This window comes from Parambassis ranga, chromosome 20, assembly GCF_900634625.1.
Source record: "Parambassis ranga chromosome 20, fParRan2.1, whole genome shotgun sequence".
Taxonomy (NCBI): domain Eukaryota; kingdom Metazoa; phylum Chordata; class Actinopteri; family Ambassidae; genus Parambassis; species Parambassis ranga.
Genome location: NC_041040.1, coordinates 1,783,224 through 1,798,962, shown reverse-complemented (window position 1 = coordinate 1,798,962; position 15,739 = coordinate 1,783,224). Strand labels below are relative to the sequence as shown.

At 45.7% G+C, this 15,739-nt stretch overlaps 1 protein-coding gene across 1 annotated transcript; it reads right to left on the bottom strand.

The window, feature by feature from the left end:
- On the bottom strand, positions 1 to 15,467 carry stk17a (serine/threonine kinase 17a). Its single transcript, XM_028432988.1, has 7 exons — positions 15,025 to 15,467; positions 8,361 to 8,573; positions 2,963 to 3,110; positions 2,613 to 2,739; positions 2,470 to 2,518; positions 1,970 to 2,149; positions 1 to 1,888 (listed from the first exon to the last, which is right to left on the bottom strand). Exons 1-7 carry the CDS (start codon positions 15,204 to 15,206, stop codon positions 1,504 to 1,506), a joined length of 1,284 nt encoding a protein of 427 aa, XP_028288789.1. The 5' UTR covers positions 15,207 to 15,467; the 3' UTR covers positions 1 to 1,503.
- Positions 15,468 to 15,739: the final 272 nt, after the last annotated feature.

Below are 15,739 nucleotides of genomic sequence, written 5' to 3'. Positions count from 1 at the left end.
TTTAGTTTTTGAATTGTTTTATTTACAGTACAGGACACTCATGTACAAATCTGTTCCCATAGTAACTATGGTTCTGTGGACATAAATTTACAGTACAGACAAAATGGGAGTCTGTAGTCTGCATGTACAAAATGATCAGAGAGGACTGAGCCCAGACGCCGGCCTGTGTTCTAAAAGGAAAATACGACACGGGGTCTTTAAATATAAATCTGCATCAGATACACAGAATTAAAAAAAACAAAGAAAACCCAAAATATTATTTTCTGCAATAATATAACACCTGAAAAAAACAGCAAGAGCTGAAATCATCAAACTGGTTTTCTGAGCATGGCACCAAATACAAAATGAAGGAACTGTACAGACAGGAGGAGCTGGTTCTGTTCAGAGGGGAGCAGCACAGAGGAACCGGACAGAAGCTAACAGTGGGTCGGTTCCATTCAGCTTTTTAGTGAGCATCCTAACTCCAGTCACCGGTGTACAGGTGGAGCACGATGACTGCAGCAACATGCCGCTCAGTGTCAGCGGTTACATTGGGATGGCTTGGCTTTCACCTGCTAGACGTGGAAGGACCTGTCTATAGTTTCTATAGTCGTCAGTGGTTGCTAGGCGACGGGAGAACTACAAAACAGGAAGTCAGCAACTCTGTAGACTCCCCAAACCAAAATAAACACGGCCAGAAGCTGGCTGCAGGTGCAGCTGTATGGAGCGGCAGAAATAACTGGATACAGTGGAAGATACAGTATACAGCACATACACTTGACAGAATGACCTGTATAAGGGTTTTTTAGCCGGCAGTCGGAAGTCCTCTCCATATTCTAAGTGCTTTCTTGTCTATGATTACTCACAAAGACCCGGTGATATGATGGGACCTCCTGGGAAACGGTTCAGAAAGGTTTTCAAAGGAACACAAACCCATTTCAGCGAATCAGAACCGCCTACGATGGAGGACAACAACATGCTGAGGGTCTCTGAATGCTAGCTAACAGTAGTTAGCATGCCGCTAGACTACATCTGCCATGTCTGTAAGGAGAAGCTGCCAGGACTGGTCCAAACCCACATGGACACACAGCTTGAAGCCTGGCGAGGAAGCTTCAGAAGAAGCACTAAACACACTTGGTGTTTGTGTCTACGTTTATTTTGGAGTCTTGATATTGCACAACAGCTTTTTAGAAATAGTTAGTCCGATGGCTGAAATGTTCTGACAACATCTCCGGGTGTCTACATTTGGGCAGTTGTTCATAGGAAGGAAGGAAACAACAGCAGACCAAATGGAAGGCTGCATACATCAAGCTACTGCAGCTGTTTTAGGGAAGAGGGCTAGCTCTGATGCATCATGGGAGTAGATACTTAAAATGCACTTAAATCGGTTTAAATAACAAAAGCTTGACCATGCAACGTCTGATTACCTGCAGTACACAGAGGGGCGCTTGTATAATCAGAAGGCTTATTTTTGTTACCATAGCAACACTAACGTCTCCTCCATCAGAGGCTGGGTGGGGGGGGTCAGTAGATGAACTCTCCAGGCACCTCCTGCAGAGCGCTGAAAGGCTCCTCAAACTTGAAGCGTTTGGAGATGGTCTTCTGCTCGGCAGCCAGGGCCTCCTTCTCAGAGGTGGAGCTGGAGGACTGGCGGCACTGACCCAGGGTGTAGGCAGCCACCACGATCAGCTCCTCTGCCACAAGCCCTTCCACCGCCTCTCCGTCCTCCTCCTCCTCCTCCTCCTCTGCTGTGCCCGTGCTGGTTGGAGGTTCAGGGCTACTAGTAGAGCTGCAGGTGGATGCCTCCTGGTCCTCGGCTGGGGGGATTTCCTCCACCTGTTGCGTTTCCTGAGGCTCTGGGGGCTGAAGCCAGGGGTGTTTGAGGCATTGCTCTGCTGTGGCCCGCTCCCTGAACACACACACACACACACTGTGTTTATTCTGTGTTACGTCAGTGTTGGCCAATAATGAATCTAAAGTGTGCACTGACTGTGGCTGTTTGAGGAGCAGCATCTGGATGAAGGACAGGGCGGCCTGGTCCAGCTGCTGCAGCTCCTCCTCCGTGTAGCTCACGTTGAGCTGAGAGATGTTGAGAAACGTCTCCTGTTTGTCCTCACCGAGGAAAGGAGAGATTCCCGTCAGCATCACGTACGCCAAAACACCGATACTCCTGAACACAGAGCAGACGAACTTCAAGAAAAACACTGAGGACCAAAATCCATAAAGTCAGATCTACAGATGCCTCCCCTAGGGGGCGCCAGAGAACTTTAGGGAAGGCTCAGCATGAAGTGGAAAAATCTGAAAGCCCAAAACTTGAGTATCAATGCGATTAAGTGACATAATTATGATCTCAGGCTTCCAGAGATTGAGCAAAATAAAAGAGATGGGGATAAGCGTTGTTCACTGATACTACCAGCAGAGGGCGCCAAAGATGGAGACTTAGCCATCCAATGAATGACATGCACAATGAAGTCAACTCTGTTAACTTACCACATGTCTGTTGCTGTGCTTATGGGCTCATAACTGAGAATCTCAGGAGCTGAAAAGAGTTGAAGAAAGAAACATGAGACCGTTCACTCACAATCAAATATTATATTTACAGGCGGTGGAGGCAAAGTCGAGCAGACACTCACCAACGTACTCTGGGGTTCCCATAATCTCTCTGAGCTCCTGGTGGCTGCTGACCATTCGAGACAGTCCGAAGTCCACGATCTTGATGTCGCCCAGAGGAGAGGTGCTGGTCAGCAGGAGGTTCTGAGGCTGAGGGGGGGGGGGCAGCACAGAGGTGGGAGTTAGACGGGAAACGGTCACAACTGGTGCCATCTTATGGCGCCACCATATTGAACTGCAGTTGCAGAGACTTTATTTGTATTTATTTTGTATATGTATTTGTGCCATTTATCTGATTAGATGGGAAATAGATTGAAGGCAGGTGAGGGAGATGGGGGCAACATTTGGCTCAGTGAAACATATGAGTGATGACCTTCAGGTCGAGGTGCACCACGCTGTTCTGGTGGAGGAAGGCCACTCCTTCCAGAATCTGTCTCATGAGCCTCTTCACGTCCTCCTCGCTGAAGGCCTCGTCCTCCCGGTCTGACACACACTGGTTGAAGATTTCTCCTCCGGCTGCACTGCAAGCACACAACATCCGCCGTGAACATGTGATGAAAGCATCATCACCCTGATCTGTGAACATCAACAGTCTCACAGAGACAAAAAAAAAAGAGTTGATGTTTGGACTGTGGGCGGAAACCGAGGCGCCCACAGGAAACCCGAACCACAGCCTGTGCTCCCACTTTCATCCACAGGCCTGACCAGAATAGGCAGGAGACTTGTCCTGTGTCAGGCTTTTTCTGGTGAATCCCAAAGGACAAAGGAGGAATAAGCCACTCTCTAACCTCAGTGTGTGAACGTATGTGTCCTGACTTGCTGGAGGTGCTGGCAGAAATAGCAAAGTGATTCCAAATATAGCAAAGTAATTATGAGCTTCACTTGAATGAGGCCATTTGCACTGTTGACAACTCTCTCTCTCTCTGACTCCACATGAGAAAACACGGCCGTGATTTGAAAAACAAACTTTCTGAAGCGATCAGAAACACTCCGACTACCACCCTCCTTCAACTGCCTTTAATTTCCTCTGACCTGAGATACACTCTGATGGAAAAGGCGTGGAGAGAGGGGACAGTCAGGAATAGACAAGGCCTCCCCTCAGGGTGCTGGTGAATTAGGCTCTATCTCAGAGGAAGGTGGAGGAGGAGGAGGAGGAGGAGGAAGGAGGAGGAAGGAGGAGGAGGAGGAGGAGGAGGAGGAAGGAGGAGGAGGAGGAGGAGGAGGAGGGAGGAGAAGGAGGGAGGAGGAGAAGGAGGAGGAGGAGAAGGAGGGAGGAGGAGGAGGAGGAGGAGGAAGGAGGAGGAAGGAGGAGGAGGAGGAGGAGGAGGAGGAAGGAGGAGGAGGAGGAGGAGGAGGAGGAGGAAGGAGGAAGGAGGAGGAGGAGGAGGAAGGAGGAGGAGGAAGGAGGAAGGAGGAGGAGGAGGAGGAGGGAGGAGGAGAAGTTTTGTTTTTTTAAGGTATAAAGTTTAACACAGGAGAAAAAAAAAGGCACGCAGCTTCTGGTGGTGTTTGTTGACAAGTCATCCAACTTAAGTCACGTGGTTGGAACGTGATTAACTAAGAGCTTCTGAGGTTCTATGTTCTGAAGAACTGCTCATGCTCTGACCTTATTAATAAAGACTGAGAAGATTGGACCAGTTGCACTTTTTTTGTGGAATACTCCCCCCCCCCCAGGTAAGCTGAGTTTGAGACCCCTGCCGTAGATACATCCAAGGGTGTAAATAGTTAAATAAATCAATAAACAACTGGACCTAATGACTTTAGACTGGAATCCGAACATCACACAAAATCTTCACTAATCTGTCGTTGCATGCGCTGCAGATGAAGCGTCCCAAGTTTGTATCGGATCATGTTCCACTGAAACTCAATAACAACAATTCAATTTCAATTTCAAGTAACATGAGTTGACTTCAAAAATAAACTTATGTAAATAAACAGAGGAACATCTGGCCTGTGGATTACATTTATTATTGTTTTGTATCACCCTCGTTACATCCAGACAGACATCCTCTGTGCGAGGCGTGTGTGAGTAGAAGGAGAGAGAGAGCACCACCAGTGAAAACTGCTGGTTAAAAATGAGGCCAGCTGGAGGAATGTGTGTGAGAAGTCACTGGTTAATCTGCTGCTTTCCGCACGTGCATTAAAACTGTTCTGACTCGGAGAGTCAGACAGAAGCTAATCCAGACAAAACAAGCAAACACTTCCACATGGGCCCACTCCGCTTTAATCAAAGATCATTTGATGTGGATCTGTATCCAATCTGAACATGATTACAGGATGTGCCGTTTTATTGTAGGGATAAATAAATACACACCAGTTATGACAAAAGTGGATTATCCTCTGGAATAAAAATAAGAAGAAATAAGAATATTTTTATGAGTTAAATGGGTCATCCAGCTTCCAGAGCCAAACACACACTGAGAACCTCCACCTGATATGATCCCTAACAGAAGCCGATGGGAGCGGAGCGCTGCCTGAGCGTGGCCCAGAGGACCGACGGCGGCTTTGAAGCTCAGAGAGAGGTCAGACTCACAAAGGCCAGAGGGCAGACAGAGCTTGATTGGCAAGTTGCTAATGTAATTAATGAAATCGGTGTCAGAGCTGTCCTGTGGGAATGATCGATCCGGCTTTGATCAGCCACCCGCTCAACCTCAGATGGTTCAGTGTCAGTCAGCTGACCTTCATCAGCCATCCAATGAACACAGACAGACAGTGGGGATGACCGTGCTCATGTAAAGGACGCTTTATATGGAAGGCATGAAAACTTCATTTTAAAAGTGACAGAACCGTGACACTGACGAATGTGCACGACCGAGAGAGGAGGAACAATAAAGTGAGTTGGAGTGAGGTCCAGTGAATGCCTAAGAGGGACCCTCATAATGTATTCATGCCTAATCAGGACGTTCCCACATACTAATGACTCTATTTATGGCAGAAAAGCAACATGACATCACTGATTAATTCCATTTACGGCCAAACACCATTTACACTGAGGCCCAGAAGCTGTCCTGTATTATTGTGCTTGCACATAACAACATATGTATGAATACATTGAATTCATCTTAAGAAGTTTTATGGAGCTCGATAACTTTGCAAACACTCACAGACAGTCGACCGTACAACAGCCTAAGGGTGCTGCCATGTTGGAGAAAGACGCCATCTTTGGACAGGATTCTTCGCAGTGGAGGTCGACACGAGAGGTACAGCTGGATCATGGCCGCTCCACCCAAACACCCACTATGACCACTATGTTCTACCCCCCTCTTTTTTTTTTTAGCCAGGAACAACTATTTAAAACCCTTGAGCACGGATCATGGCAAAGACGGGCTAACAAACCACAGCCCTCCAGTTCTTAGTTGGGTCAATATTCCCATCCACCGACATGGAGGAGGAGGGTTTTTGACCCACTTTGCAGCCAAACCAGATATTTTGGCCTCATTTTGGGAAAGCCGTCATACTGTCATCTCATTTACAGTCAACGATCTTCCCTTAGAGCACTTAGCATATAAATTATTATGTGTAACATAAACATTCAATCTTTAAAACACATAAACAACAAAACTCTGTCAATTCAACTTTTAGATGAAGAAATGAAGCAATAACTCCTGTTGGTCTACACACTTTGTTGGTTTTCTCCTCCATGTTATTAACTAGTAAAGAGGAGAATAATGCCTAAAAAACGAATAGCGGCGGTTCTTCAGAGACACCTGGCGAGTGGCCATGCTTCGGCCGCTCACGTGCGCTCGTGCTGGCATAATGAACTCCCAGTTGGAGCTCAGCCAGCGATGAGGCCATGGAGCTCTGTGTCGCACCCATTCATCCTTAACCATTAACCACTGTCCCCATCACATGTGCACTGTTCTGTCTCTCTCCTCCACCTCCAACCCCCACAGCGTGAATAGCTTTCTATGACCCTCATTCGTAGAATATGCCCCCCCCTCCATCTATCCTCCAATCCTCCTTCATCACCATTTGCCCCACTGCCCGAAATATCTGTCAGCTGCCGGCCAAATAAAAGATGTGAGGGAAAAAAGAAAAAAGGCAAGACTATGTTGTCAACATGGCTCCACAGACAGAGAGAGAAAGGAAGCATTCTGCTCTATTTCCCCCAGCACAATACAAGAAGGGTGGAGGCCGTTAGGACTGGATGCTGCTGACAGTCCAGATTCTCTTTCTTTGGCGTTCAGTAACAGTCGATTGACACAATCAGGGTTCAAAACATTTTATAAGATCGGACACTAAATTCGTCTACAGTGAAGTGAATAGTTTGGTGTTTGATACTGACTCATCTCTGCTGACTTGATGAACTTTGACTTTATTTGAGAGGAATTGTGACATCAGTCAAACTGTTACTCTGCATTCATATGGTTTTGTCTGTGACACAGATTCTTCATTTAAGGACAACAGTTAATTCTGGGATAATCCTTCATATGAACAATGGCTTGGGATTGGGATTATGGACTGAGGTGGGGGGGGGGCATTTAAAGGGCATTTATGGGATCTCCTTAAGAGGGACAGACTGCATTGTATGACAGCACTTAATCCTGTAAAACACTACAATCCATGAAAGGCTGGCACCATCTCTGCTGCATTCCATGTCTCACTTCTGCTCCTTAACTGATTCCAATTTTGGCTCACTTAGATTTGCCCCCCCCCCCAACTGAAGACACAAGGACAGACACAGCGAACCTTTCTCCTCCTGTTAAATGGGAGGACAGACGTCAGACTGTCTATAAAACCATGCACGACTTGTTAGTTCAGATTGTCCCACTGTCCAAATACTATAAGCCCGGCTCCAAAAAAATGCCACACCGCTGTGTGAAATGTGATTATACACAGAATTTCATTTAAACCAAAATGAAAATAGTACCAAGAACTTCTACCTGTGTTCTTAAATGTCCAGATTAGCATGCACTTTTTTAGAAAAACAACACATCTGTTTGTACTTTCAAGTAATTTGCAAGTCACTGTTGATTTTAAATTATTATTATCGCTATTATTTCAAACAGAACTGTTTCAGATATGAGCGCCGCTCTCCATCTGTGCAGTGAAAACACTGGTACAATCAGGGGCTGTATGTGTGGAGGTCAAACACAACAGATGACAGCTGATCCAGAATGTGTCAATACAATCTAATCTCGCAGTTTGCCCTCAACTGTTTGAACCGTGTGTGTGTGTAGGTCTGAGGGATGCAGGCCAAATCCAATACAGTATTTGAAGGGAGAGGACTTGGCTGGACTCCGGCTGTCGTTACACACATGCTATGGGAACCAGGTCAAGCATGGCCTGGGCACGACCAGTGAGATGATATCATCGACAACTGGTGCGGCTACTGTAGTCAACACCATACAGTATCCCACGTGTGTGCGTGTGGGATCAAACTGAACTGGGTCCCAGTTGGTCTTCTGTGTTACTGATGGATTTAACACACCAAACTACTGTCAGTGTCCACCCCACCCCTCACCTCTGAGGGACACAGGAAACCCAATCCACCCATATCCAACAACACAAGCTGTGTGTGTGTGTGTCTGTGTGTGTGTGTGTGTATAAGACAACAAGCAAGGCACATTGTTGGAATAGCTGGTGTTAGCTGGAGCATTAAAGCTTGGCCTGCAGCTCGGCAGGACAATAAAGTTCCAGCTATGTTTCACACTCTTTGAGATCAACACACTGTTTTCAGCGCCAGGATCAGGCGGTAAACTTTTCAAAGTCATGCTCACTGGGTAAACACTTGCATGCATTGACCTTAAATGTTTGTGCCGGATACTCACAACTCTAGTACCAGCACCATTTCAGAAGCCATCTCGTAGACCTGGTGGAGGTTGACCACGCGGGGGCTGGATGTGGCCAGCTCCAGCACGGCGATCTCATGGATGATTTCCGTCCGGCAGTCCTGCCCTTTTCGCCTCTTTCTCATAAACTTCGCCGCGTACTCATGACCGGTGCACTTCTCCACGCACTTTCTGACCACAGCAAATTTCCCCCTGAAAAATGAAAATAGAAATCCACTGTTAAAAGTAGTAATACAAGAGTAGGATCACATGATATCATTACAAGCCTACAATATTCCCTTTGGAGATCCTCTATGAATTTGTCTTCTCACTGCTGCTCTCCAGTTGATTGAAGTTCATGTGACCTTAATTACTGTTTAAGGAAATTATGGATTGATTTAACAGCAAGGATCATTTTCAATATCTTTGGAGCGCTGACAAAATCTGACAGGAGTGCCAATATAAACACAGCATCAGTGCTAACAGCCAAATATCCTTGACATCCTTGACAAAAAACATCCAACAAAGGGTCCTTTCCTCCTAAAAAATAACAACATGGAGCCTCCGAAACAGACTCAAAACAACTCTTTAGAAATTCTTTAGACTGTGAAGACTGTGAAAAGTTTGTCTTTATTTAGGTTCTACAGTGTAAACCTATAAAAAGTGTTGCTGGTAAGGTCAGCACCAGCAGTATTCTGGCCTCTTGTAAGCAAAGGCCCAAACAAAATGAGGACGAAAGGTCAAAACACAGAGAGCCAGCTTTGTTTCAACATCTATACAAACAAAAATAGCATCAATCACGTTCAGTGTTGTGTCCCCATCTCTCTTTCATCCTCAACAGTTCAGGCCTGACCCACTTCTAGAGCTGGAAGGTGCTCTCACATGAAGACCGTGTGTGAGTGCACATGCCGCCCTGGGGAGATCCTATGAAACGAGGATGTGATGGAGATGACAAGCCTACCATGCACCCCTCTGGCTAATGTTGTCAGTCAATGCTCCAATAATCCGCAGCAGCAGCAGCAGCGGCGGCGGTGGCCTGGCTGAACCCTCAGTGATCCACCACAAGACCACCACAGAGGAACAGTGCTCGAGCTGATGTTCACTCAGAAGTTTAATGAGCGGCAGATTGATTTGACTGGTTGTTGCTGCCGTTTCAACAACATAACACTGACTCATGATATGAGACTCTGTCTAACTGACAGAGGCTAAAACATCCTGCTTCAGACAGGATGATGTATTTTTACAAACAAAGATTAGGATTCAAGGAACTTTATTGTCATACCAGCTCACATTTACATGTTATGGTACGAAATTAGGACTCAGGTCCCGGTTTAAGCCACAGAAAAGGAAATAAGAGCAGTACAAGATATTAAATATAACATAGTAAGATATAAAATACAAAAGGAAATAAATAAATATAAAAAGTAAAATATAGACCGACTTCAGCATGTGTAAGTAGGGAGGTAGTTCAAAAAGATATTGCACCTATAATGGCCTAAGTATTGCACTTATGATGGATACAGTGATTTGTAGTACAGGTCACACTTGTGTGCGGTGGTGTTAATGGTGGTGGTGGTGGTGGTGGGGGTGGTGGGGGTTCTACAGAGCATGGCTGGAGTTCAGCTCCAGGGAAGAAGCGGTTTCTGAGCCTGGTGGTCTGAATGCTCCTCAGCCTCCTGCCCAGAATAAAACTATAACCCTGAATATCAGGGCTGTGTATTGGCACGAATCTGGCGATACGATACAATACGATATATCCCGATACTGTAACAAGACGGTATATTGCGATTTTATATATATATATTTTTTAAGAGTATGCAAAGCCTCATCTGAATACTAGTAATACATCTTTCACAACAACAAAATGTTTAATTTTAACTTAAATCGATACCAGTATCTCCAAATAAAATATCGGGTTTTTTTTAAGCTTCATTTTTTGAAAATATATTTTTCCTTATAGGTGAATAATAAAAAAAAAAACATAACGGACAGACAGAAACATAATCACAGCACCAGAAGTCTGCTGACACATCCACTCCAGTTTGACCTTGGTAATTTAAACAGTGAGCTAACATGAGCAGTGTTGAAGCAGTAATGTAAGCACAGAGGCCACAGAAACCAAGGGGGCAGCGCTGGCAGGAATCAGGACGTTGCTGGGTCAAGTATGGAAGCATGGAAAATCAAAATCAATCACATTTCAGATTGTAGACTGAGCAAAACTGGGTATTTTAATAGATGATAAAACCATTTTAGACTGATTTATGCATTAAAATATTTTTTTGTCCTAGGGATCAATTTTTAGCATCATACACACAAAACCTATTGACAGCACAGGTATACGCTTTAAGGCCAGTCCACTGGCCATGTAGCAGCATCCTAATGTGTAGAAGAAGACAATCGTCATTAGTTTCTATCACTAATCCATTCCGTTCCATTGCTGAAAGCACACAGTGAACCCAACATACTTCCCACAGAGGAGTATTATTACTTTTATGACCTAGAGTGGCTGTAAAACATTCAAATGATCTGCCGTGCAGAACAAGATGGTTGTCATGTTCATTCTTTGTGCTTACAGCATTAAAAAACAACAACAGAAAGGCTGTATCGGAGCGTGACGAGCAGCTCTGGGCCTGAAACGCTGGACTCAGCTGGGCTCATGTGAGAGTCACAGGGTCGATGCTGCTGGGCGCAACAGATTCCAGGACTGATACATGTTGCTGGATAGATTACAGCAGATCCATTTATTATTATTAACAATTCTTCACTTCTGATTATTTTTTACAGTCGGATGCATACATGTGCTGCCCAGCCCAGGCCAAGAAGAGAGGCGGATGAAGTGCCCCATGGAGGCTGGTGGTGCATACTGCCCATTTTAAAACACGTCTTTCATTAGACACTTTCGAGGAGGTTGTTTATTCTGCAACATGACACCTTCCTGATACAGTGGCTGCTTTACCCCTTCTGAGAGGTTATGGCATTTCCTTTTCATACAGTCAACCAGGACTTTGGTCATACACAAATGTCAAGAAGTATCTGGGGTGATATCACTCCTGCAGTGGCCTCTTATTAGAAAATTGCACTATTAATGTAGAATAATCCTCATATTAGACAAAACTATCATGAGAGGAACAAGTAGTAGACAGAAATAGCTGAAACAGACTGAAAAAACTTGAGGACAAAGGAGAGGAGGGAGATTTAAGACATTTTAAACTGTATGGTCATATACTACAAAGTAGTTTGTCATCAGTGGTTTCCTTACTGATGTGTTATTCGGTAGGACAGGTGAGTTCTTTGTCGGACTGCTCTGCTTGGCCAGATTTCGCACATTTTAGCATCTCTCTCTGAGCGGCTGCAGTTCAAAGCCCCCTGGAAGCAGTCTGACTCTGGGTGCGGCCATGCCTGGAAACAGCACAAAGATGCTGTTTGGTTTGGGAGTCTGAGCCGGCTCTTTAAAAACCATACTGGGCCACCGCAGCCTTTTCTAAAGCAGTGTCAGCACATTTCCAAAGCCAGCAGCCTCATTCACAGACTACACCCTGAAAGAGATGGCTTTTGTGCATATGTGTGCACATGCAATGCGTATGTGGGAACACACAGGCCGAGCCAGAGGTGACGGAACGGTCACGATTCATTTAAAGAAGCCGTCTAATGGACGGCCTGGAGTGGAGCTGCTGCACCATGAGGCTTATGGTGTGATTATGGTTGAACACAATACATGCATAAGATAAAATCTGTGCAAACATGACCCACGTAGGGCAAAGATGCAAAGACGCACATGAGCATAGCTGCTCCTGCGTGTGCAATGGAAACACCCTTAGATGTGTTCCCATGTCCACAGCGTCTGTGGATCTGTGTGGGCTGTGTTCTCATGGCCGGACTGACAGGATGCACTTAATGAAATAAAGATTTTCACTGGCTTGGGACCAAACGCTCCAACCAGCTTCAACAGATTCCCCGTGTGCACACTGGCGTGGCCTGATACCCTGTATGTACTGTGTCAAAAAGACTGGCTGAAACCAATAAAGAGAATCATTTCACTTCTCATGGCATGTTTGGTCTATCAGATGATGATTAACTGGTGCAGACATATAAAAGACAATATTATTTAGTTTGAAACTGAGTCTGAACTGAATTTGAAGCATCGCTGTGGGGATGGGCTCGCTGTGTGTAGTCACTAAACCTCTTCCAAGACCATATGGGCTAATGATAAGGGAGGGTCCAGGTCAGGCACTAAGACCCATCATGGAAAAAGCTTTGGCTCCTAACCATATGGAATTCAATGACCGCCTCCCCATTGCCATAGAGACTAAAGGAGCTTGGCCGCCCACCATCTGGGACTGCAGAGAGGTATTACCTTAAACTCCCCGATCCTCGGCCCATCTCAACCACCACGTGAGAACAGAAACCACAGAAAAGCATATTTAAATGTATTATTTTCCTTTTAAAATGTGTCTAGTGGTCATTGAGATGGTCAATGGCTGTATTTTGGTGTATGGATGGATATTTAACAGGTTGTGCATGCAGGAACCGTCAAACCTCAAGTGGGGCAATAATCCGAGACCAAACAACAAACGTCTATAAAGATGCTTGGTTGAGGTTTGACTGAAAACTCTGTCCAGCTGTTCAATGTATAAAACAGTCTGGTGCAAAATGGAAATAAAAAGCTGATCCAAGCATTTATTATATTCTGTAGTCTCAGTGAGAGACCGAGTGGATCATCTAACAGGGAGCAGCGGTGTGTTTAACGGTGGAGTTAACACGTGCAGGGAGTTTCCCCCCAACGGCAAGAATGCTGGGACAGCAGCGGGGTGTGCAGGCGTGAGTTGGGCAGCACCTACCTACCCTCATCTCAGTCGAGAAACCGCACTTCACACTCTATAAAACCACGCAGTGCATCAGACCGAACACTCGCTTCCTGATCCCTGATCAATACTCAGAGCCAGTTTCACTCAAAAATCAACGCTAAAAATCAAACCCAATGTTTACATGTCAGTTTGTGAACTTTTGATAAAATGCTCACAGTCACAACAAACCACGCAAAGCAGTGCGTGAGCACACAAAGCCCAGTTTGAGGCTGAGCCTTTAATCTGAAAAGGCCTCATGAATGGAATTCCACCACTAAGTTCAGAAGGATCAACCAAGGAACTGGCCAAGAGTCAGCTAAAGAATAAACACCGAGTTATACAGCTGAAGCACGGCGAACCCCTTCATCTGTTAATAATCAGCAGAACAATGTTCCTGTGGAAACAAAGCTGCAAGCGACAGCGGCATGTTGTCCAAGAACCAATATCGGATATCCAGGCACAATGCTGTAATTATTATTATTATTATCACCAGTGTTTCCCCTGGGCTTACAGCTCTGGTGGGAGTGGGTGTGGGGGGGTTGAGGTGTTGAAATAATCAAAGAAAACATATTGAAGTTAAAATTGAGCATTCAGCAGACCCATGACCAGTTGTGGGCAACTACCGCTAGTTAATTCTGTGTGTCATGGGGCAGGTTGTGGGCATCAAGAGAAGAGAGGCTGGTGACTGGATGATACTAAAAATGAGGAAATCCCTATTTTCCTATCGGACAGCATGCAAAGTTTTCCTGCTTTGCATTTATCAGCCTGTTATTGATGGATGGACGTATGTTAGCAGACAGTAGCTAACAAGTTAGCTAACTAATGAGCCCGACATGGTCTGAAAACCTGCATGTTGTTTAAAGATCTTGTATTCACACTACTACAAACACACAAAAACATGCGAAGACTCGGGCGTCAGGAGAGAGTGAGTTAGTCATCGCCTCTCCTTCCTCTCCTGGCCTGAGGTGCCAGTTAAACCAGCCTAGACCAGGCCTCAGTATTTCGACCATCTTAAACCTTAGTTTGAACCGCGGAGTTCTTCATGTTCTGCTTCGCCGCTCTGACCCGAGCTTCTTATACTGGGAGATTTGCATCAGGACCCGCAAAACCTGCAGACCCTCTACCTGACCGCCTGTGTCGCATCACATCACTAACATGGGAGAGGCAGAGTTCACGATCTATGCTGCAGCCAGCCACCAGAGGGCAATCGAGCTTTGTCCTCACAGTAGGGACGGTCTTATGACGTCCATCTTCATATACAGTCTGTGGTCGCCATATGTTCATCAGCTAGGGTTTAACTCAGGGTTTAACACAGCTACACAAAGAGTAGAAACTCAACAACACAACAACATCACTTTGATGTTAGTCCGCTCCTTAAAAACATCTCACACAGTAGAATTACTAGATTACGAAAACAAATAAAAATGTAGTATTCATGCATTGGTATCAGCTGATCGGTCCATTATGATGCTGTAGATCAGAGTGGTGCAGATTAATGTAACCTTTCATGTTGTTCTGTGGCAGCTAATCTCAGTCACAATGTCAGGTCATGCGATGCAAAGACACACACACACACACACACACACACACACACACAGTCTAAGTGTCCCAACTCTTATCTGCCAGCCTGTACCTGGACACACACTCTAATAATTAACCACAGTGTAACATTCAGTCTGCTTCATCTTAAAGTAGAGCCGTCACAACACATGAGAACTATTTTCACCGATATGTCTACCTGTGCAGCGCAGGGACACACAGGTGCCCTTGCAGTGCTGCGGTTAAGATAACAACCCCCCAAATGGACCGTGTCCTCTCACCTGCCGAGCTCCTTGCCGGGGATGATGGTGTAGTGCTCGGTGAACGGTTCGGTGTGGATGGTGGTTTTGATTTCGGACAGCAAACCATTGGCTCCGCGTCCCTGGTTCGGTTCGGCTGCCGCCGGGCCGCGTTGGAAGCGGGTCCGGCTCCTCGGCTCCCCGGCGTGTGGATCGGGGATCATGGCGTCGTTTATTTAATTGGAAAAAAAAAAGTCCGCAGGAAAACTTTCACACACAGTTACACAATAACACGACACGACGCGGCGGACTGAACTTCAGACACACGCAGCCTACGAGGTAAAAGCCTCCGCGGAGTTTAAAGCGGGGTCAGATGAAGAAAGTGATCCGTTCATTTTGATCCGCTGCTTCTGTCCGCGCTCCGCTGCGTGTTTGTCCGAGCTCCTCAAACATCTCACTGACACCGAGCCGCCGCTGCTGCTGGGCTTTCCGTTACCACGGCGACCGGAGATGATTGACAGGACGGCTGGCCAATCAGAGACACGCATGCTGCTTCCAGTGGCGTTCACGTGAAAAAACGACAAACCAGCGATCTCTAGCGGAATTATTTGATAAAAAAACGAACATTTAAAGTTTTATCCGTTCCCTTTGTGAAATAATGCTAACACTAACTTATTTTCTTCTTTTTCTTCCTTCAAATCGGCACAAAATAACAACGAATAGACACAAAATAACTACAAAAACACACACAAAATAA

Excerpts from the sequence above, each read along its gene's own strand:
- stk17a (XM_028432988.1), bottom strand. The coding sequence starts at position 15,206 with ATGATCCCCGATCCACACGCCGGGGAGCCGAGGAGCCGGACCCGCTTC. Across the intron at positions 2,519-2,612 it reads GGGAACCCCAGAGTACGTTG|CTCCTGAGATTCTCAGTTAT; the intron begins GTGAGTGTCTGC and ends AACTCTTTTCAG. Across the intron at positions 2,150-2,469 it reads AGCACAGCAACAGACATGTG|GAGTATCGGTGTTTTGGCGT; the intron begins GTAAGTTAACAG and ends CTCTGTGTTCAG.